This window comes from Rosa chinensis, chromosome 2 (assembly GCF_002994745.2).
Source record: "Rosa chinensis cultivar Old Blush chromosome 2, RchiOBHm-V2, whole genome shotgun sequence".
NCBI classification, from domain to species: Eukaryota; Viridiplantae; Streptophyta; class Magnoliopsida; order Rosales; family Rosaceae; genus Rosa; species Rosa chinensis.
In genome coordinates this window covers 59989409-60012179 of record NC_037089.1, presented here as the reverse complement: position 1 = coordinate 60012179, position 22771 = coordinate 59989409, and the positions used below count along the sequence as shown (strand labels likewise).

Genomic DNA, 22771 nt, shown 5'->3' with positions numbered 1-22771 from the left:
ATTTTGTACATATGCAGACCTAGAATGATTGAAAATATTTAAGAGTCATTAACCCAAAGCATCAAAATAAGCCTAATTATCCGACTTACCCCACCAACAGATTTTATTCCCACTTACCCGATTTAATTTAAAATGGCAACTTTGCCCTCAACCTAAAAGCACCAAAATAAGCCAAATTATCCAACTTACCCCATCAACAGATTTTATTCCCACTTACCCGATTTAATGTAAAATGGCAACTTTGCCCTCAACCTAATTAATGAATTACATTCATGCCTCTCTCTCTCTCTCTCTCTCTCTCTCTCTCTCTCTCTCTCTCTCTCTCTCTCTCTCTCTCTCTCTCTCTCTCTCTCTCTCTCTCTCTCCCTCCCTCCCTCCCTCCCTCCCTCCCTCCCTCCCTCCTATCTCCACCTTTGGCGCGACGATGGCATCCATGCCTGAAGATGACATAGCCAAGATGGCGACATCACCCCCGCCGAGTTTTGACGAGTTACAGCTCAGGTGGTTTTCTAGCATTGTTTCCCTGAGCAAAGTACCGGTGCTTGTCGGCAGCTCCAACTTGTCCTCTCTCTCCCCCTCCCTCGGATCTCCGATCTCCACCTTTGGCATGACGATGGTGATTTGATACACATTTACGCAAGCATACGTATCATTGTCAAGATAGGGAAATATTATGCCCAAAGTTATCGTACCACGGGGATTAGTGGCTAACCCACAATCCTTAGGTAATCAGAAATAAAGACACTTAGCAAACAAAAGAAAAAGAAAATAAATAAAAATGCTACTCTAAGGCACCAAGTCTTAGCAATGCTCGGCTTTGGTTTGCACCGAAGCCTAATCAAAGCTATGAGCCTAGTGATGACTATTTACAATGAGTCGAAATTGTCACCAATAATTGTAATTTAAATTTCTAAAAACTAAAGTGCAAGAATTTAAATGGAAACTTTAACTAACAACTAAATTAAGTAAAGGAAAGACAACTAAAAAATTAATATAAATATGGGATTGGTAGTTAGGGATGATTCCTTACCCTAATTCAATGCTCTCAATGCTAATTTGGTTTACGTGCAATTTATTAAAGATGGTAGAAGCCGTACCCAAGGCTTTTCAAGGCTCAAGGGCCGAAATTCCCTTTCATGGTATTCCTACTCTAGTTCAAGGGCCGTAGGAACTCACTTGACATGAATTAGAGCTGGACAGCCAGTTCAAGGGTCACTAATTCACATCAAGAGACCTAAAGTTCGAGGAATTAGGCAACAAAGCTCACTATAATTGCGATCAAGCTAATCATGTAGTGAACCATGCTTGTACTTCCCACGAATATTAAATCGGGGTTCTAGGTCTAAATCTAAGGATGTCATCCCATAAATTTTAATCTAGACTTATTAAAACACATACCCAAGCGTTGACAATTCCTAAGCATGCATTCTAATCAATTACCACAAAACACAAGCATCCAATAATTAACAAATTCTATATATAAATTAAATTAAGCACCCATTACATCAAATTTGGATTAGGGCACACAACCCTAACCCCCAACAAAGAAATTACTCACAACCCATAATCATAGACATTAAAATTACAAAATTCGAAGATAAAAGAGTAGAGAAGTGCAGGAGAAAATAAGAATAGTCACAAATAGCTAAAAAGCTAGCATGACTAGTCTTGATTTACAACTCCCACAATTACCCAAGTCTTGAATCTTGTAAAGATTGAAGTCCTTTATGAATCCTTGAAGCTTTGGGTGAGATCTCCTTGAAATCCCAATATAAAATTAAGGCAAAGATGAAAAGAAGAAAAAGAAATGGAGGATGAGAAGAGAAGAAGAGGTGAGAAGGGAGAGATCTCCCAAAATTCGGCCAAAATGCCTAAGGTGTAGAAAAAAGGGTCTTAAGCTTGTGAAATGTGTTGCAAAGGTGCTTAAATACCCCATTGGGTTCAAGGGTCAAGATTGGACTTGTAAATCCAAGGGCTCAAAAACAAGTAGAAAATGAGTAAAATGAAAAGACTAAAATAACCTAATAAAAATGTAGAGAATTAGAAGATTAGAAAATATTTTGGGAAATATAAAGAAAACAGGAGGTAAAAGTGTAAGTGAGTGTGTGTCTAGTATGAACACAAATAAATATCTCATCCGCATATGTGATGTGTGTGAGGTGTGGTCCACTATTATTATTGTCATTACATCCATTTTGAATTTGAAATTTGAATACAAAGATGTAATATAAATGAGCTTGGGTCTTCACTTGTGCTTCTTTGGTCTTGGGCCTTGGACTTCATGCTATCCGGCCAAGTTGACTTGGTTGATCCGGTGGTCAACCAGTTGACTTTTAGTGCTTTTGTGGGAAACTTCAAATTGCTTCAATTTCGCACCATTTTTCATCGATTTTCGCAATTCTGCTTATTTCCTACACAATAAATAAAAATATATTAATTACATAATAATTGACTTGAGGATTAACTTATTCTAGTGTTCTAGATATACTTATACGCATGAAAATGCATATAATCAGATGGCATCCATGCCTGAAGATGACACAGCCAAGACGGCGACATCATCCCCGTCGAGTTTCGACGAGTTGCAGCTCAGGCGGTTTCTAGCATTGTTTCCCTGAGCAAAGTACCGGTGCTTGTCGGCGGCTCCAACTTGTGCATCCACGGGCTTGTAGTCGACCGGATCGAGTTAGATTGTGATGTGGTAACTGTAACGGTCTCGTTGGAGCTCAGGTACGAGTATTGCTTTCTCTGGGTCAACATGTCGTTGTCAGTGTTGACGGTGTACTTATCGCAGCGAGTGGAGGAAATGTTCGACTTGGGGATGTTTCTTGAGGTGGCCGAGTTCTACAAGGAAAACTCTGCAGGTCAAACCAAACTACGAAAGGAAATCGGAGTGGCGGAGTTCGGTCGGTATTTTAAAGAGTACCCGCTCCGGTGGCGGAAGAGGACGATGATCCTGTGCCCAAATTAGTTTTTTTTTTTTGGTAAAATGGGGGCACAAGGAAAGAAAAATGAAAAAAAAAATTTGTTCTATTGGGGGGCAATAAATATTTTGAATGGGTGTAATCTCCTCGTTTTTTTCCTTAATTAAAGTTTTATTTGTCTAATTTTAGAGAAAAAGTATATTGGGGGGCAATAAACCTCTCAATCCCAATATGAGATCTCCGACAACCTCTTTGTGGACTTCCATCGAGGTTTCATAAACTTTTATTGCCCCCCAATAAAGGTCTATATAGGGGTAATAAACCTTTTCGGCTACCTATGAGATCTCCGACGACCTCTTTGAGGACATTTGGTGAGATTTTCAGAGAAGTCCGGTGGGTGGTAGCCTGTGACTGGACTCTGACGAAGTCTCCTATGGCTTATCTATCTCTCTCTCTCTCTCTCTCTCTCTCTCTCTCTCTCTCTCTCTCTCTCTTTATATATATGTAACAAAGGGGTGAGGGCAAAATAGTCTAAAAAAAAAGCAAAAAAAAAAAAAACTTAATTGTAAAAGTAAATGGGAATTGGTCTACTCATTGCATTTGATAGTCCATTTATATAGGGAGATAATTACAATGGAGCTTGAAAAGTCTTCGCATTCTTATGTTTTTCACATGTCTCTCAAATTTGGCTTTAGGTAATGATTTGGTAAACAAATTTGCCACATTCTCCTCAGACCTTACTTGATTCACTTGAATCTTGGGGAGAGCCTGTTGTTTCTGATTGTAGAAAAACTTTGGTGATATGTATTTTGTATTATCACCCTTGATATAACATAGCTTCATTGTTCGATGCAAGTTGCATTATCTTCATAAATGCAAGTAGGCTCTTCAATGGTAGAACTCAAACCACTAGTCCCTCGAATATGTGTAATGATAGCTCTTAACCATATACACTCACGAACTGCCTCATGTAGAACAATGATCTCAGAGTGGTTCGAGAAGGTAGCCACAAGGGTTTGCTCGGTTGATCTCCAAGATATCGCCGTATTGCCAATGGTAAATACATAACCATTTTGGGAATGACCTTTATGTGGGTCAGAGAGGTACTTGGCATCAGCAAAACCAACCAAAACATTATTTGGGGTTTCATGTAGTGAGTGGCGTTTTCGCCATCAACATTTCCTTTGGGGATTGCAGTTCTATCTACGACCCCTCTTGTCTCTCTGTAGGGAAAGAACATTCCCAAGTCAATAGTTCCTTTTAGGTATCGGAAAATGTTCTTGATACCATTCCAGTGATGATGTATTGGCGCTGAGCTAAATCTAGGTAACAAGTTCACTGAGAATGCAATGTCTAGTCGAGTGCATTGGGCTAAGTATAATAATGCGCCTATTGCACTTAGATAAGGAGTTTCAACTCCCAACACCTCTTCATCATCTTCCTTTGGACAAAATGAATCTTTCTTTGTATCCAAATTTCGACTGATCATGGGAGTGCTAGCAGGATGCGCTTTTTCCATGTTAAATCACCTGAGCATCTTTTGGACATATCCTGACTGGTGGATTAGTATTCCATAAACTGGGATTCCAGTCTTAATCATGCACAGGGTTGAATGATGTAGTTTTCCCAATATACAACAACTCTTCGAGCTCTGTCGTGTAGGTAAGAAGCTTCATTGAACTTTAATCACCTGTCTAATCAAATCTCATAAATTTTTAATCACATGTGCACGCTGTCTAATGATATTTTAATTTTAAATGATAAAATTGCCGACAGAATCCTCGTGGGAGAAAGGACACCAAAAGGAGGCTGCGCCTTCAGGGAGGCTAGAAGGCAGTTCCTTTAACAGTTCGTCTTCTTTCTGATATCTAATTTTTTTGCGGCTGATATTTTTTTGGGGAGAAATTACTGTTGCATTGTCAAGATGACAAGATTGATTCCTGATTCCCTATAATATAATTGGACCCCATATCTTATCAACATGGCTGTATGATTGCACAATAATTAAACTATTAAACAGACATCGCTGTCCTCGGCAATTGTGTATTTTTGTTACCTCGTGCGCATTCCGGCATGAGTATCCAACGACCCAAGATAGAAACATATTATAATCGACATTTAATTTAATAAAACCTCTATGAGAAGTCTGCTTGACCTCTAATTAGTAGATACAACTCTGACTCTCTAGAGAGTAGAGACCAACTGATCCATAGAGAATAGTCACTAATTCAGATATATATATATATATATATAGAAAAATTCTACAATGTGTTAACGTATGACATGCATACAATTGTCTTAAAAGTGGTAACATGAGTCCTTAAAGTGGTAAATTTTCTTAGTTATCAGATGAGTCCTCAAAAGACTAATATTATTACTCAAAGTGGTAACATGAGTCAAGTAGTAAATTTTATTAATTTACCATATGAGTCCTGAAAATAATAATATTATTCCTCAAAGTGATAACACGAGTGCTTAGAGGGATAAAAATAATTGATGTATGAGAAATGTTAACATAACGTAGCTTTACCCGTATATATTGCTAGTAATCTATAACAAGCAAAAAAATTATACATGTGCTTATCGGGAAGGTCGGCTTTATAATATGATCGACCCACTACGCTTTCCCAACACACACACAGATGGGGGAAAGCAGTACGTGCTATGATAAGAACGAGGGACCGAAGAAAGGAGTCTGGGCTGCAAGTGAAGACCAGATTGTCAGAGACTACATCAAAAAACATGGTGTGGGAAAATGGGGCAAATTATCTAGGGAAACAGGTAATAATTCAAGTTTAATTTTTCGTTTTCATTCATATATATATATATATGGCTCGCTTATATATATGACTCGCTTATATATATATATATATGACTCGCTTATATATATATGACTCGCTTATTTCAATGACGACCCTCTTGTTCCATTTATGATAACTGCATGTAATTGTGTGCAGGTCTGAAGAGATGTGGGAAGAGTGTGAGGCTTAGGTGGCTGAATTATCTGAGGCCTGGTATCGTTAGAGGCAACATTACAGAAGATGAAGAAGAGCTCATCATCAGACTCCACAAACTCTTGGGCAACAGGTACTAATCCCTTATTTACTACACTATATAATACTATAGTATAGCTAATATTTATCAAAAAAATCTATATTATAGCTAATATTTATCAAAAAATTAGAATATATAGGAGATATTTTAACCTAGATAGCCATGCATGAATTTTTTGTATACAAGAAAACCTCTATTTGGGGCAAAAGGTTGAGGATGCCGCCCGAAATTATGGTTGCGAATTGTGGGTATGTATAGCGGTTTTGTGTGTACGAGGATTGTATGCACCGACAGTGCAGTGATTATTTTAAGCTCTAAAAAAATAACAGCCACTCATTCAATTCACTCCTTTATATATTTTAATATAAAAAAAATTATTTTAATTCATATTACAAGTACCCATGCACTGACGGTATATGGAATACACTCCCGTTTTGTGTGATGCAATTAGATCGAAAATGAATGAGACTGGCTTGAACTAAAGTAAACTTTGTCTATAACAATTTCCAAAAGAAAAATTCAGTATAGCTTTTTCGTTAAAATCCTACCTAATTAATTGTATACGAGGTAACTAATTAGTACGAACCTACATAATTCTTTATTAACTTTCGGCTACTTCACACTTGATGTAGATGGTCACTGATAGCCGGAAGGATACCAGGGCGAACTGATAATGAAATAAAAAACTACTGGAATTCCCGCTTAAAGAGGAAGCTACAACAACAAAACCACTTGGAAGTGCCGGAAGTGCCTAGAAATAAGGAGATCAGGGAGGACTTGTCATCCTCTGCTGCGGTTGCCGCCGCCGCTGAGAAGAACCCACATTTGACCGGAAACAATGTCAATGAAGACGAAGATTATCATCAGCATCATGATGTTGACTTTGCAGTTGGAATTGAGTTTGAAGCAACTGATAATAATAACGGCACTGGTGATGATGAACATCTGAGGAATGACCTTTGGTGGAACAACTTCATAATGGATCTGAATGATATCCAACTCGATGCATCTGAATTTCAACCCGACTTCCCCGAGATTAGGCTAGGGAATCTAAGGTGAACGTTATCGATGTTAGAGATTACAGCACCGATCATCATGCCAACTAATTAATTCCTTGATTTGACCTTGATTATTCTATTAAATAATTTCTAAATTATGCATGTATTTTATTTGAAGCTATTCATGACGAAATTGAATGCAAGTTTATTAATTATGTCCTTGTGAAGATGACTTAATAATTAACCCATGAAACCTGTTGATAGAAAGGCTCAAACACCTATATATGCTTTTGGTTAGAATTCACAAAATAAGCTGGTTCAGTTGAAAGAAAATCAAATTTTGCAAATTGGTAATAAAACATGCGTGCCCCTTGCCCCAGCGTAGCCCGAAATAAATCTCTACTGAAGCACTTGAAAGTTAAAAAAAAAATAAAATAAATAAACATAGAATATATTAAAATTTTAATAAAAAATAAAAAATTAGAAAGATCAATATATATATATATATATATATATATATTTTTTTTTAATTACATATTTTCTTAATCAAACATTCAACTACATGAAATCCTGTTTTTGTGTTGAGAAGCTAGAATGTCACTAATGTTATAAAAAGGAAGAAATAAAAAACAGGTTGACATATTGTGGCTAATACCAATAGCCGAACCTGGGATACGGCTCAAGTTCTTGAATACCTCCACCACTGCATCACAAAAGCTATGCATGTAACTATGACACCAGAAACATATATAAAAAAGATCTGACTGGGGCACGGGACCCACCGTGCCCCAACGTGGCTCCGCCTCTGCCTTGCCCGCAATATACTCATGTCCCTCTCACCCAGATATGGTCAAAAAACACCTACCCTAAACCACCCTATGTAGGGGTGAGAAACCCCACATATACATCAAGTAAAAACCGGTAGGATCGAGCTAGCTAAGAGCAAGTTCACCCGTTGGGTCACTAGGTCATGGTCACCAGGGCAGGAAACTATTCACTGCCACTGGATCTTTGCTTCCACCCGTTGGGTCAGGGTCACCAGTCAGTTACTGTTCATCAAATATTTTATTATTTTTTTAGTGTAAATAAGAAATGTATGATGTAAATAAATATTATTGATGAACATTTTGGAAATCCAACCAAAGAAAATTTTATGGATAGAAAAATGATATATCCACCGACGAGTCTTTTTTTAATAACTCCATTGACATTAAGTCTTATGTACACAACCGACAATTTGTTTTTAGGGTCTTTTCCCGTATACCCAAAAAGCTCCTGTATTTTTCCCAACTGCCCAAAACTTTTGTGTTACACTATTGTTGATAGAAAAAGACTAATAGGGATGGTTTTTTTGGGAAAAATGCCTTCTGTATCCTATGTTGACCCGTGGTTTTAACAATATTTTTCGAAAAAAAAACTTTGCCCTAGACGACAAAAATTCAAACAAGACTAGCCTTCAACATGCCCAAGTTTTTCACCTAACGGCCTCCTGCCTAACGGTTACTTTAACAGGCGGAATCACTGCTGCTTGGTCTAATTTTTGGTTCTAAGACTGATTTTTTCCAGGTGAAAAATACTATTAGAACTTTGGATTTCTATAGGATGCATTCATTTAGAAACATGAATGACAACGATGATTATGGAAATGTAATGACAACAACAACTATAATTATGGAAATGTGATGACAACAACAACTATATTGGTTGAAGAAGTGGGTGAGCAACCATCTGAATTCATTTATTCAAATATACATACATGCTGAACATTCAGAGCCTCATTCTCAGGTAAACAGCAAAAGGCTATTTAGCTATCCATAAGAATGAGAATAGATACTTACTTGTTATGAAAGCACACTACTTCACACTTAGACAGAAAGGGAAGCACACTGCTATACTAGTTGAGAGAAGACTCTTCTACTCAAATCTGTTTTTCGACTCTAAAACTGATCTTCTCAATTTTCGAATCTAGAACTGATATGGAAATTTTCGAATGAATTCTAAGGGAAGCTAAACCCCCTGATATAGGGAGCGGAGCTCAAATTACAATTGAAAACATAAAAATGTATAGGACAACTCCGTGACCTTTTAGCTTTTCTGAGTGCTCCTGATAATGGAGGTCGGCTGGGAAAAGCAGAAAAGTAATTGGTGAAACGTCTTTTTCTTGACTTTTTGCAAAAGCAAAAGTAGCTTTTAGAAAAGTCTAAAGGTCTACAGTTGCAAGTTTGGTGCTGATTCTTCACCTGTAGCTTCACATGTTTTCGTCTGTTTCAGAATTGTGGCACTACTACAGAAAATAGGTTTAAGGACGTTTGAAAAACGTCATAAAAAACTTTAGATGACACGCAAAAAAAATGTCATCTATCAAGGAGTCATAGTAAGTCATCTATTAGGACGTTGAAAAAACGTCCTTAAATATCTACAAGGACACTGGAAAAGTGTCATTGTTTCCATAAATAAACGTCATGTAATGTTTATAAGGACACTAGAAAAGTGTCCTTGTTTCTATAAATAAACGTCGTCTAATATTTATAAGGACACTAGAAAAGCGTCTTTATTACTTCAAAAAGCGTTATCAAATATCTATAAGGACACTAAAAAAACGTCCTTGTATCTTTTTCATGAAACAAAAAAAAAATAAAAATGCAAATTTACACCATTACTAACCAAACTTATATATAAACATCCAATATACAATATCCAATGAGCACATATTTATTTTCCCAAGTGCCCTAAACTATAAGTTACAATCTAATCTAACTACAACTTTACAAGTATTGCCACATCACATTCATTATGAGCATCCATGAGTTTGTCTTGAACTGCAATATCAATCAAATAGTAAGGAAGAATTATAACAAGCGCAAATATAAGCCTTACAAAAAAAAAAAGTGCAAATATAAGCCTTTTCATTGAAGTCTCAATTAAAATCAATATTCTCACTCTCAAATGGATTAGAGAAAACAAAAAACAAATTGAACACTAGTGAATTTAAGAACCTTTTCAATCCGAATAGATTTTGCTTCATGTAAATTTTATGGCAGGCATTTGAGAATGCCAAACCTGTGTTCGACAAAATCAATTCTTAACAAACAAATAAGTGATAACTTAACAAGATTATGATAATGAATGACATGATTATGAATAAAACATTCATCTATAGCCTTCATAATGAATGTTTTATTTATTCAAAACAAAAACTCAGTTTGGCAATCATTAAGTGAAGGACAAGTGATTATGGTGCGCCTGCATATATCACAAATACTAAATCTAAACAAAACATAAAGTTACATAAGTGACTAATTCTCAGCAAATGCTCAATCCAGTTTTATAACTTCAACCAATCCAATAATCTATCAAGTTCATTTATGTTTGGGACCTTCCTTGTCCTCAATTGCTTTCTCAATTAGGCAAAGGCTATTTCCACTTGAAACTTCATCTATAGAAATACATGCTAAAAGATGACTAACTTTAAAGTGGTAAGACCATATCACAGAATGAACAAAGGAAGACAAATGATTTACCTTTCTGTAGTAGTGTCAAGTTGAAAACAAATTTGAAGTTTCTTACTTATACTGGAATTGGAGAAACAGACTGAATACAGAAGTTAAAAATAGAGCGATCAGAGGCTGCAAAACAAAAGTTAAACAATTAGAATGAAATATACAAACTAGAAACTTAGATCTGAAATTGAGAAACAAACAAATATTGCTGCACCAAGTACAAGTTAGAAACTGAAATCCCAACTGAGAAACAAACCAGTATTGCTACACTAAGTACAAGCTAGAAACTGCAATCCTAATTGAGAAACAAACAAATATTGCTGCACCAAGTACAAGTTGGAAACTGAAATCCCAACTGAGAAACAAACCAGTATTGCTACACTAAGTACAAGCTAGAAACTGCAATCCTAATTGAGAAACAAACCAATATTGTTGCAGTACGTATAAGCTAGAAACTAGATAACAATTAAGAAATAAGGAAATTATACAATTATTTATCTTTGTTACCAAACTCAAACTAACTAGCCTTCATATATAATACTTAATTAAAATTTAAAAAACACACAATACAAGCATATAAACTACAGAAATAGGAGAATATCGTGCAAGCTGCCAATATTTTCAGAGGTGGGTAGAAATCCTTTGCTGGCTAATGGCAATATCCTTTTGCATACTTTTTGAACCATCGACACATATCATGGCCAGTGACCCTGATTATTCATTAAGTTTAAGACTTCAACGAGCAAAACTTAATCAATAAGCCATAACCTATGAAGAAAAATTAAAGCAAATAATTATTACCTTCACACTCTGTACGTAGTTCCTCTTTAAGATCTCGAGGTTTGTCTTCTTCATCCATTTTTCTCCTCCTGCACTGCTGAGCTTCTTCTTGTACACCTGATGCTAATCTTCTAAGACTACTCCCTTGATAGTCATAATTAGCACAGAGACGAGAAGGTCTATGTTGCCTATTGAGAAGAAGAACTGTCTGAACAGAACCACGCAGGAACCTAAAAATAAGAGAACACTCACTGGGAGACTACTGACGGCAAGAACCATATGAAAATGGTAACACATTGAATGAGAGTAATACATCCTTGTCCAAGCCAATTATCTTTCACAAGCCTTAGAAAATTAGATTAGAAGGTAAGAAACAATAATCCATAGGTTATGAAATTTAGAAGCAAAGCAAAAGTTTCTCAGCCAGTTTTAAATCTGAAATTTTAATGCATAAACAAATAGGATATGCATCTGTCACTTATATTTTATGCCCATCTAGAGTGTAGACCACCTTCAAATTGGGGATCCTCTGGTCAAAAGCAACTTCCTTTCCCTCATAATTTTTAACAAGAACTTGCCTTTCAACACTTTCCTGGAAAAGAAAAAATGGTTGAGCAATCATGTGAAGTTAGGAAGATCAACAATATCAAATGACAAATCATGTAGAAACTGGTGAACTTACCATATCTACAAGGACAATTACCACAATATGATTTTCAGAATGGAGAAGAGAGAGTAGTTGGGTGCCTTGTCTGTGGAAGCATGTGAGGTGGAATATTCAACCTACACCACAACCAACACCAATTCATGTATCCAAAATAGATCAGTAGATTCAGTAGTCAGTACCCAACTACCCATTAACCAAAATAGTGAAATACCAATTCAAACTTCCAATCGTATCTCTCACTCTATCGATTTCAATGGAAATTGTCAGAAAATGAATTAAAGGTAGAATCTTTACAACGAAATTAGTTTCCTGTGTGCAGAAGATCATCATGGTTTCAAAGGATATCAAGCAATGACATGGTTTTGGGATGATTTTAGCAGACACAAGATTCATTGCGGCTGAAGTTTAGAAATTAGAACTTACCGTTTAGAGGCAGAGGCGCGGACCAGAGGGAGTCTAGGTAGAGACACGGTGGAGGCTTGGAACAAAGGCGCGGTGCAGCTGCGGTGGCCTGGGGGGAGAGCGAAGACCGAAGACGAGCGAAGAGCTGCGGTGGCTTGAGTCTGTTTGTTTTGGGGATCGAGGGAGTCTGAGGTAGAGACACAGTGGAGGTTTGGAACAGAGGCGCGGTGCAGCTGCGGTGGCTTGGGGGGAGAGCGAAGAGCGAAGAGCGAAGACGAGCGAAGAGCTGCGGTGGCTTGGGTCTGTTTTTTTGGGGATCGAGGGAGTCTGAGGTAGAGACACGGTGGAGGCTTGGAATAGAGGCGCGGTGCAGCTGCGGTGGCTTGGGGGGAGAGCGAAGAGCTGTGGTGGCTTGGGTCTGTTTGTTTTGGGGATCGAATGAATTAATCTGCTCTGATACCTGGGTTTGAGTAAATGAACAGGGTGAATTCTAAAGTGAATTTGGCGAGATTCCATGGTGGGAAATTGAAACTCAGAGAGGGAAATTTTGGAGAACTCGGGAAAGTGAAAATTTAGGGTTTTCTCTTTCAATTTTGCTGCAGAGTGCTGTGATTTGGGAGACTGATATATATACTTCTATATTATTGTTCTCTATGTTTGGGTTTCAGCGAATCGAACCTAGGACCTTACCAAACTTAGAGGTGCCCTAGTTTAGCTGAGTGGGTGGCCATGCTCCCCCTCCGTGTTTTCAGAAAAACTAAAACGTTCTAAGAATAATACAAGGACGCATTTTAAAAATGATGTCATTGTATCCAAAATCCATGTGTCCCCAATTTAGTTTTCTGTAGTAGTGTGGCCAAGGACAAAGGAGTTGTTGTCTGCCTGGGCCATACGAGCAGTTGTTGCATTGTCTTCGACATCTGTATCAACATACATTTTATAGTGGTTGTCTGTTTCAAGTCTTTCTACCCACTATAAGCATGTCAGTGTCGAATCTATCTCTTTTCCGGTAAGAGATAGGAACAAGTCACTGCTGACTACGTTAGGATGATCGTAAGCAGTGATAATAGTTTTCTCTCGTGCTGCCAAGAAGGTATTATTGATATCTTCAGAGATGATCTTCTTGATATATTCTACAGTCACAGCTTTCATCCATGGCATGCTTGAGTTTGGTTGGCCATTGTAACCAACACAGGCAGGCTGAAGATATTTCCTTTGAATAATTCTCACATAATGATATGGAGAAATATACTCAACCTCACCGTTTGTCTTCTGTATCCATTCTGGAGGAGTGGATCTGAACTTCAGACGAAGCATACAGTCATTTTTTCTAATGTTTTTGACTGTGTTGACAATGATAGGTGGCAGTCCTTTAAGATCATCATTTGTTTTAGTCAACAGATTATGGACAAAACCATTTTCAACAAGCCAAAGCTTGTGTTCTTGAGGATGTTCACTCTGAACATTGACTAAGTATCTTCCAACATATGGTTCTGCAATGATAAAGAGAGTTGGAGGGACTCGGTCTTCAGAATTATGACTTCCTGTCAGACTATGAAATTCATGCCAGTCTGATTCATTAAGTGCCATGATAGGGACCCTAGCACTTTCTGGGTTTTCAAGGAAGTGAATTTTTTCTTTTCTTACAGCACTCTGCTGTGTATGAGGTTCTTCAAACTGTGGTCTCCCATTTTCATAGAGTTCTTCAGCTGAGGCAAAGAGAGCTGGGAACATCAGACCACTGCTTCTTTCTTGAAAAGCAAAAATGAGGTTATCTAAGATTGCTTTCTGGTGATAAGCTAGTCTCCTGCCAGTTCTGAAGACAGGAGTATCGAACGTTTGAAGTTCATAATTAAAAACATTTATTACTCCAGTTGGAGTAGGTTTGCTTTTTGGCAAAGCAACAGCCTTCAACGGTCTTGATGAGCCTTTACCGGCTGCCGTTTGAGACGGGCTAGCCAATCCTTTACCCTGAGATTGATCAGTTGTGGCTAGTCCTTTTGGACTTAGCAGAAACCTTTTGAGGATTTTTTCTTTGGTTTCTCTGGGATCCTCTTCAGGCTCATGTTCTTTCCCAGTTCTTCTGCTTCTGGGATTACGACCTTCGTCATCATCTCTTTGGCTAAACATTGCCATTTCTCAGGTCAATGCATCTGGAAGATAATTCTTGTTTCCTGCAATTAATTCAACATTATAATCATATTGGTTAAGAAATAATTGCCAGTTTGCTAGTCTTCCTCTATCGGCAGCTTTATCAAGTTTGAAAATTTTGAAATTCTTTACTCTGGCACAATCGGTGCGAACAGTAAAAGGTTTTCCAAGAAAAGCTGGAGAGTTTAAAATTGTTTTTTTTGACAGCCAAAATTTCTTTTTCCCCTGTGGGATAATTTAGTTATGCAGGGCTGAATTTGCCACTACAAAATTTGCAGATCTTTTCAATGTTAGTTCCTGGCGTTTTTGCCAGAACCATACCGGACCAATAATTATCACTCGCATCTCTTTGGAGGATAATTTCATCATTCTCTTCTGGTTGTTGAAGAGGAGGGAGGTTTTTGCAGAGATTTTTTTATCTGCTTCACAATTTTTTCATCATCTTCTGTGAAGTTCCATTTTCTTTTGGAACTTGTCTTTGGGGATAACATTGCTGTTAACCCTAAGATTTTGGGAATGAAATCTCTCCCATAATTTATGACACCAAGGAATCTCTCTAGACTCTTAGCATCAGGAATTCTATCTGGGAATTTCCAGATCTTCTCGAGGATATGAGGTTGAAGTTTTATCACTCCATTTTTTATATTTATTCCTAGGAAATCAACTTCACCGAGGATAAAGAAGATTTTCTTTTCACCTAAGATGATTCCATGCTGAACTATCAGTTTTACTACCTCGTGGAGGTGTTTCATGTGTTCTTCTCTGTTTTTGGAGAAGACCAGGATGTCATCTATGTAGACGACGCATAACTCTGCGACATGCTTGAAGATGTTGTCCATATTTCTTTGGAAGATTGAGGGAGCTTGCTTTAGACCAAAAGGCATTACCAACCATCCGTAATGACCTTGTGGTGTTCCGAATGCAGTGAGAGGCACACTCTCAGGATGCATCTTGACTTGCCAGAAACCCGACTTTGCATCGAATTTTGAAAAGACTTTAGCTCATCTGAGCTGGTTGATCAGTACTCTTACTTGAGCAATTTGATAACCGTCTTTGACAGTCTTTTTGTTGACATCTCTGTAGTCAATCACCATTCTAGCTTTTCCTCTGAGGTTTTCTGCATGATTTCTCACGTAGAATGCTGGAGCATGATGAGGGCTAGTGGAAGGTTGAATTAATCTCTTGTTCAGGAGATCTTCAATATCTCTTCTGAATCTTTTTTGTCTTCCTCTTTGTATTGAGGAATGGCCTTGACATGACAGATGGCATTCATGTCATGTAATCTTAATTCACAGACCACTGGGTCTTTTTCCCAAAACTTCTGAGGGTCTACATCGATATTCTGTTCGAGTAGTTTCTTGATTTTATCAAGAGTGGGAATTTTCTGAGACTCAAACTTATTCTGAAAGTGCTTGAGGTTATGCTCATGGATGAAACTAGTTTCCTCGTCTTCACTAGTTTCTTCTTCTTCTTCTTCAGAAGATTCTTCAACAAGTAATTCTTCTTGTTGCTTGATTTAGAGTATAGGCTCGAATTTCGGTTTGTAGGGGGTAAGATCACCACTATTCTGTTGCGATCTCTGATACTGAGTAGTAAAACCAGGACCTACTACACTTTTTGCTTGTGTAAGTCGGTCTGCCCAGAACACCCGTTCTCCTTTCTTGAAGCCTATCGCTTCATCCTGAATAAATCTCTTTTGGAGAATAAAATCATTTCCCAACAAGAAATCTGAGCCTTGGCCTTCAGATTGCCAGACATTGTGGATGATAAATGTTCCTCCACCAATGGTGATATGAACATTTTTTGCTACCTTATTCATGGTGAGGTGACTTCCGTCAAATGTTATACCAGTAGCTGTTCTTTTCCTATCTTCTTTCCAGAGTTCTTCTGGAATTGCAAATCTCTTTGCCACAGTAAATCCTGATCCATTATCTACAAAGGCATGTAGATGATATTTTTTATGATCATGGAATTTTAGTCCAATCTCTATGTAGTTGCTGTATCTACTAGTAGAGACGACTTTCGATTGTTGAAGCTCATTTTCCTGAGCTTGTTCCGTAGGAATGAATGGTTTGCATTCTTTTGGAACAATTTCTGGTGGTTCAACCAGTTCAATATCATCAGCCATTTTTTCTTCATCGATGTTTTCTTCCTTTATTTTTGAGGAAGATGGTTCCATAATTTCTTGGAACAAAGCTTCTACCGTTTTCTCCTTTTGTTCAGAGAAATATTCTTCATATTCTTGTTCTACCAATTGGCTGACAAGGCCATTTTTGGTTTTTCTTCGTGCTTCAGCTATGAAGCATTCTTTGTGATAAGTTTTTTTTGACTCTTCACAAAACATAGGGAGACCATTCTTTTCATGACATAGGCAATAGTCACATACGAATGTATCAGGGTTTACCTGATAAGAAGACATTAATGATTCAGTCTTAGTTTCTTCCCAGTTTTTGATTCTTAAGACATTCATTTGTCTGGATTCGAAATACTCTACTTCAGAATATGTCTCAGACTCAGATGAATTTTCTTGTTCAGGCAAGGCAAAATAAACTGACTTGTCGTCATCTTCATCATCAGAATAGGCTATTTCATAGCCTTTCATGTTTGCAGACTCTACTATATGCTCATATTCTTCAAAGATAGCTTTAGTACATCTTTTACCCTTTTCCGGGCATTCATTGGCATAGTGCCCTTCAGGTTTGCATAACCAACATCTGCAAGCTTTCTTGCTTGGTTGTTTATATTGATGAGTATTCTTCCTTTTCTTAAAGAATTTCGTTTTAGGATCTTCATCCTGCTGTTTTTTATAATTGGAACTTTTCTTGAATTTCCAATCCTTTTTCTGATTACTCTTTGTGAATTTTTTAGAGTAATATTTTTCTTTCTTTTTTCTGTGGAATTTGGATTCATGACATCCCCAGTTGGTTGGCATATCCAGTATTCCATAACAGAAATTCTCAACTCGTTTGAGATGTTCCTTGGCCATCTTAGCTCTAAGATTGGCTTTGCATTGCTCTTTTAGTAATTGCCGGATTCTGTCGGCAATCCCTCCAACTGAAAATCTTTCAATTGGTTTTTCAGCTATGTTTTCTCTCACAGCTGTTCTCCATGGTTCAGGGAGTTTCCTGTGCAACAGGTTGACTAGATCAGTGTTTTCTAGTTCACCAATCGTACAGTAATATTCTTGAAATTCATTCAAGTATTGTTCAAAATATCTCATGTCATAGATTTTGAGAGTATAGATATTTGATTTGGCCGTTTCTTTAGCCTTTTCACTCAAATTTGACAGATCTCCACAGAACTGATCGTACAGGGGTACTGCAAAATCATACGGAGATTTCGAAGTTTTGATTTCTTCTAGCCATTCTTTTCCTCTGGCTGTTTCTTTGAAAGAGAAGTAATACTTTTTTGCTACTCCAGTAAGAGTAGTTTCAAAGTACATCTGAAGATCAGGGGCTTCAAATTTTCCAAGGGTAAGAGCAGAGGCCATCATTAGGCTATCTACCCATTGGTCAACAGTTTTTCTCCTGTCTAGAGCTTTGTCCAGATCTAGCCAAATTCCGTAGTTGGAAATTGGTACTCTGGGTATCTTGTCCTCTGGGACAAACCTTTGAGAATTTCTTGCTCAATTTCTGCCCGTAGGGGCCTTATGTACAGGGAGTTTAAGTTTTCCTTTTTCTCTAATGATGGAAGTTTTGGAGCTCTCTCCTTCTTCCATTTCAATATCCTGGTAGGGAAGGAGTTTTCTTTCCTTTCCTAGATTGAATTTTTTCATTTCTTCGATTAGTTTTTCTAATCGTTCAGGACTTTCACAATTCTCAGCTTCTTCATAAAGATCATAGAGCTTTTGTGCTCTAAGCATGTTTACTGGTCTGTTTAGATCAGTTTCTAGTTCTTCTTAAGTGATAGACTCTAAAGGATCTACAGAGTTTTTTGTACCACTAACACTAGCTTCTTCTCTAGAGCTGTAACTTCTTCTGAGAAGATTTTTATTTATCCTGATATTTTCAGGACAGACATCACTTTTCCTGTGATTGTCAAACTTTAGACTGATTTCTCCAGTCTTTCTATTTTCATAAATTTTAGTTTTTGCACTTTCTGCTGGTAGCTTCGGACCAGATAATTTCCATTCAATTGGGAAAGTTACTTCATTCCAAGCAACCTTGTGAATCTGTTGTGAATGGTTCTTCTGACTGGTGAGGAATCCAGTAGTTAGACCGGGAATGCTTGATATTCGTGTCTTTGGCTCTACTGTGGTGCTCATCAGTTTGTAGTATATTCTGTATACTATCGCCAATTCTTGCATATCCTTTTTCATTGATATGTCATCTGTCTTGATTCTCAGTTAGAGACAGTGGGCTGCATCCTTCAAGCTGGTTGAGAAATTTGGGAAGCAGTTGAAATAAGCTACTTGATTGCACAGAGACGCCTCAAGTGTTCCCAGCAGACTAGCTTGAAAATCTGTTAGTCTATTGTCTTGTAGGACACATAGAACTGAATAGTTTATGCCTTCTCGGGCAATAAGTTTTATGCCAACTTGGACTGCTCCAATGTGCATAAATTGATATTTTTTGGCTCTTGCTCTGGCAACTTCTTCAGGAGTGACTAGCAGAAGATCTGTTTCTCCTGTTGTAGATGGGGTTGTGAATTCAAGCAATTTGAAGTGATGGCTATCCATCAGGTCAAACGTTCCCCGTTTGTAGATTTGTTTGAAATCTAGCTTTGGAATTGAAGCGTTTTTTACCTCATGCTCGATTTCATTATATTCAAATTCTTCAGCATTTAGGAGTTGTACTCCTTTCTTTTTCCCGAAGATGCTTATCATTTTAACATCTCGAGTTTCTTTCGGATTTTCATACCGAATACTAGTAGAACTAGTTGATGGATCCAGAAAAATCATATTTGGAACATGATTCTTGTCTGGTTTTTCTAATGGTTTGAATCCATTAGCTTTCTTTTTTACTGTAGGCACTTTCTTGTCCTTCAGTATATTTTTCATAGAATCCAGCGTTTTTTGCTGTTCATTGATTTTTCTACTAACACTTGTTAGCTTTTCTTCTTCCATTTTTGAAAGTTCCTTGATATAATCCAGTTTGTTTTCCAATTTTTCTAATTGGTGGATTATAGTAGGTATTTTTGCTAGATGATTTTGACATCTAATCCAGCGTTTTTTGCTGTTCATTGATTTTTCTACTAACACTTGTTAGCTTTTCTTCTTCCGTTTTTGAAAGTTCCTTGTTATAATCCAGTTTGTTTTCCAATTTTTCTAATTGGTGGATTATAGTAGGTATTTTTGCTAGATGATTTTGACATCTAGTCAATTCTTGCTGCAGGTTTTGATATTTTTCATCAGAGGATTTTAATAGAGAATTTAGTTTCTCTATTATTAAATCAGATATTGTCCCCATTGGGGATTCCCCTGCTAAGCTCTTTACAAGCTCTGAAACCAGTGATTTGCGGATCTAACCAATGCTCAAATGATGCACTAAAAGCAAGCGCATAATTTAACCCTAAAATGTCATCGTTAGTATATGGTAAATAGACATCGTTCTAATCCGGGGATTGAGGGTACACCTGTAATTGCAAAAACAAATTAATAAAAGTAAAAAGTATTATTTACAAAAATAAAAGAATAAAAATATATACAAATTAACATAAAAACGGGGTTTAGAATTAAAATTAAAAATTAAAATAAATAAAATAAAGAAAATGTAAAAACATATATACATGGGTGGAGCGTAAGTAACAAAGATCAAAACCACAATCATATGCAAGAAATCCAATCACAATTCCTATAGTTGATTTTCTATGTCATGAGAAAGAAGTTGACCATGTGAACGTTAGAAAGCAAACGATTTCCCATATTTTACTTTCCTTGAATAATTGATCTAAGTGAAAGCATCTAAATCAATCCTATTGAACATGCAATCATAGTCTAGAAAGCTAGCTAATCAAGAACACATTCAACGCATTAAGAACAAAGAAAGGATGTCAACCAAAGTGCACAACCTAGTTATGAATAAGTTCACCTATTTGCAATCCTCCTTAATTGATTTTGACTTTTGTCCAAAGCCTTTACTACTTAAATCTAGCTCCAATTACATGCATATATCCTAAGTTGGCCACCAAAGAACATAAACATATAAAAGTTTTCTGTAAAGCAAATTCAATTGAACAAACTCACATAAGCAACTTAGAATCACAATCATAGAATTCGAAAACTTTATTTAAACATAGAATTGGGCTTAAACTTTGCCCTTATCGTCATGTTAAAAAGAATTCATAACTCTACGAATCAAACAAAGGAAACAAAAGAAAGTATGAAATACACCGTGAAAGATGGATGACATGGCCTTGAGACGAAAAACTCGAAGATCCTTGAAAGCAAGCAACCTTCTAGGGACGACCCAAGGGTGGATGGCGGCTAGGATATTGATGTATTGCATGACTTCTTCTCCTCCTTGCTTGAGACGCAGTGCTTCTGAAGACTAGAGAATGGAGAGAATTTTTCTAATGTTTATTTTCTAATGGAGAGAGGTGTGTCTTGTGGTGTAGCATAAGGGGGTTTATATTCATGAATTTAATTTCTAAGGAATTTTCTGGTTGCACCACACAGCTCCAACCAACGAATTAATGCCACGTCAGCTCTGCCATGTCACTCAACTAATCAAAAAGCTCCAAAATAAATCCATAATCTTTCCAAATATATTATTGCTGATTTTCCCAAGATTTAATATGATTTTATTCACCATTTTCGGCCAAATATCTAGGCATGAACCTAGACAATGTATTCGGACTCATTTTGGACATTTTCTCCCTTAAATCTCTCCATGGCTCTATCCTTAATGTCCTCCCCTTGATTTTCTCTTGATTTTCACATTAAAATTGCAGATTTTATTCTCTAATTTCAGCCAACATATCTTAAGGGAATTGAGGAACGAATTTGGACTTGTTTTGAACCTTTTCTTCCTTGAAATTCTCCCTTGATATTTTCAACGTAATCTCCTTGATTTCCCATGCAAAAATCAGATTTAATCTCCCAAAATATCTCCCACGTCATCATGTGGTCTCCTAATGCCTTCAGGTTTCCTAGCCTCATCAGGATTCCTGGGTTGACTAGGATTCCTAGTCGGACCAGGAAAACTCCATTTCTTCATTTCAGCTCCATTTATTCCACGGTACCTAGAAAATAGAAACTTTTATTAAAATTACTAAAAATAGAAACTTTCTAAAGATGTAAACTTTCCTAAACAAGAATGATTTATTTAAGGAAATAACTAAGTAATTATGAGAAAATAACATTTAAAATGTAGCATTAAAATGCTCATATCATCAAATAATCAAGAGGTTTTTGTTCCTCTTCTAGAACATATAAGAGATTATCAATATCTTGTTTTACTTTGTAGATTCTGGTTTGAAGTCTATAGATGATAACCCAGTAGTTGGGAGACTCTCTATTAAGACTTTCTCTATAGGCCTTCAATTTTCTCAATTTTTCTCTCTCTTTTTGCAATTCTTTGCTAGTATTTTTGCAGATAGCGATCAACTCAAGTCTGTCAACAATCGAAATTATGAATAGTAATACGTACTGTTTACCTTTGAATTTAGAGGATGACTGTTAACTCTGCATATATATTCAAATAAAACTCTGATGGGTCCACCACGTTTCTAAAACTTTTGTTATGTAAACAAGGATATTGACAGCATACCAAACAAATAGACAGCACACCATAAAAAAAAACAACAAAGAAGGGTACTACTGGTAGAGGTTTTGATAAGATGGGTAGATAGGAAGAAAAGAGAGAAAAAAATTGTGTGAAGAGGAAGGAAATAAAGACTTTGGGGTGTATGAGAAGTATTCTCATGGATTTGGGGTGTATGAGCATTAACCCTTGTTTTTAAAAGAGTGAAAATCTACCGACACTTTTATCCGCATGAAAAATTTCAATAAATAGACATGATCTTTACACTACATCATTTTTGTGTGAGAGGTAAAATAGGAGGTGAGGTATTTATACTTTTCCCTAAAAATTTTTTCTGCCCCTTTTTTTTAATCTGCAAACCTAGTTCATAGGTTCATAATTCCATAATTGTAAACTATCATCCCATAATTAAACAAAACAACAGTCCAGATATGTGGACCTTACATTCAAATTCCAAAGGAGACCAATGGCTACTTGCCACGTCGGCCCCCCCACATGCCGCTACATGACAAAAACCTGCACTTCACGCACATCTCGGTTTCTCGGCATTACGCTCGAAGCGTGTGAACCACATGCATTTGTCCTAGCGCGT

At 36.9% G+C, this 22771-nt stretch overlaps 2 protein-coding genes and 1 long non-coding RNA gene across 3 annotated transcripts; 2 read left to right on the top strand and 1 right to left on the bottom strand.

The window, feature by feature from the left end:
* Positions 1–424: 424 nt before the first annotated feature.
* LOC112184661 (adenylate isopentenyltransferase-like) lies at positions 425–2971 on the top strand. The gene is made up of 3 exons (XM_024322911.1): positions 425–616; positions 2517–2596; positions 2731–2971. Exons 1-3 carry the CDS (start codon positions 425–427, stop codon positions 2969–2971), a joined length of 513 nt encoding a protein of 170 aa, XP_024178679.1.
* Positions 2972–5555: 2584 nt separating this feature from the next.
* On the top strand, positions 5556–7075 carry LOC112186010 (transcription factor WER). Its single transcript, XM_024324362.2, has 3 exons — positions 5556–5705; positions 5882–6011; positions 6611–7075. The coding sequence occupies exons 1-3, from the start codon at positions 5567–5569 to the stop codon at positions 7035–7037; spliced, it is 696 nt and encodes a 231-aa protein (XP_024180130.1). The 5' UTR covers positions 5556–5566; the 3' UTR covers positions 7038–7075.
* Positions 7076–9676: 2601 nt separating this feature from the next.
* On the bottom strand, positions 9677–10712 carry LOC112186011. The gene is made up of 3 exons (XR_002930589.2): positions 10498–10712; positions 9973–10036; positions 9677–9795 (listed from the first exon to the last, which is right to left on the bottom strand). It is a non-coding gene; the product is annotated as an uncharacterized LOC112186011 (long non-coding RNA).
* Between the last annotated feature and the right edge of the window lie 12059 nt (positions 10713–22771).

Bases quoted from the DNA above. Each gene is read 5' to 3' on its own strand.
- LOC112186010 (XM_024324362.2), top strand. From the start codon at position 5,567: ATGGGGGAAAGCAGTACGTGCTATGATAAGAACGAGGGACCGAAGAAA. The intron at 5,706-5,881 runs GTAATAATTCAA...AATTGTGTGCAG, and splicing joins CAAATTATCTAGGGAAACAG to GTCTGAAGAGATGTGGGAAG. The intron at 6,012-6,610 runs GTACTAATCCCT...CACTTGATGTAG, and splicing joins CACAAACTCTTGGGCAACAG to ATGGTCACTGATAGCCGGAA.
- LOC112184661 (XM_024322911.1), top strand. From the start codon at position 425: ATGGCATCCATGCCTGAAGATGACATAGCCAAGATGGCGACATCACCC. The intron at 617-2,516 runs GTGATTTGATAC...GCATATAATCAG, and splicing joins CCACCTTTGGCATGACGATG to ATGGCATCCATGCCTGAAGA. The intron at 2,597-2,730 runs GTTTCTAGCATT...GTTGGAGCTCAG, and splicing joins GACGAGTTGCAGCTCAGGCG to GTACGAGTATTGCTTTCTCT.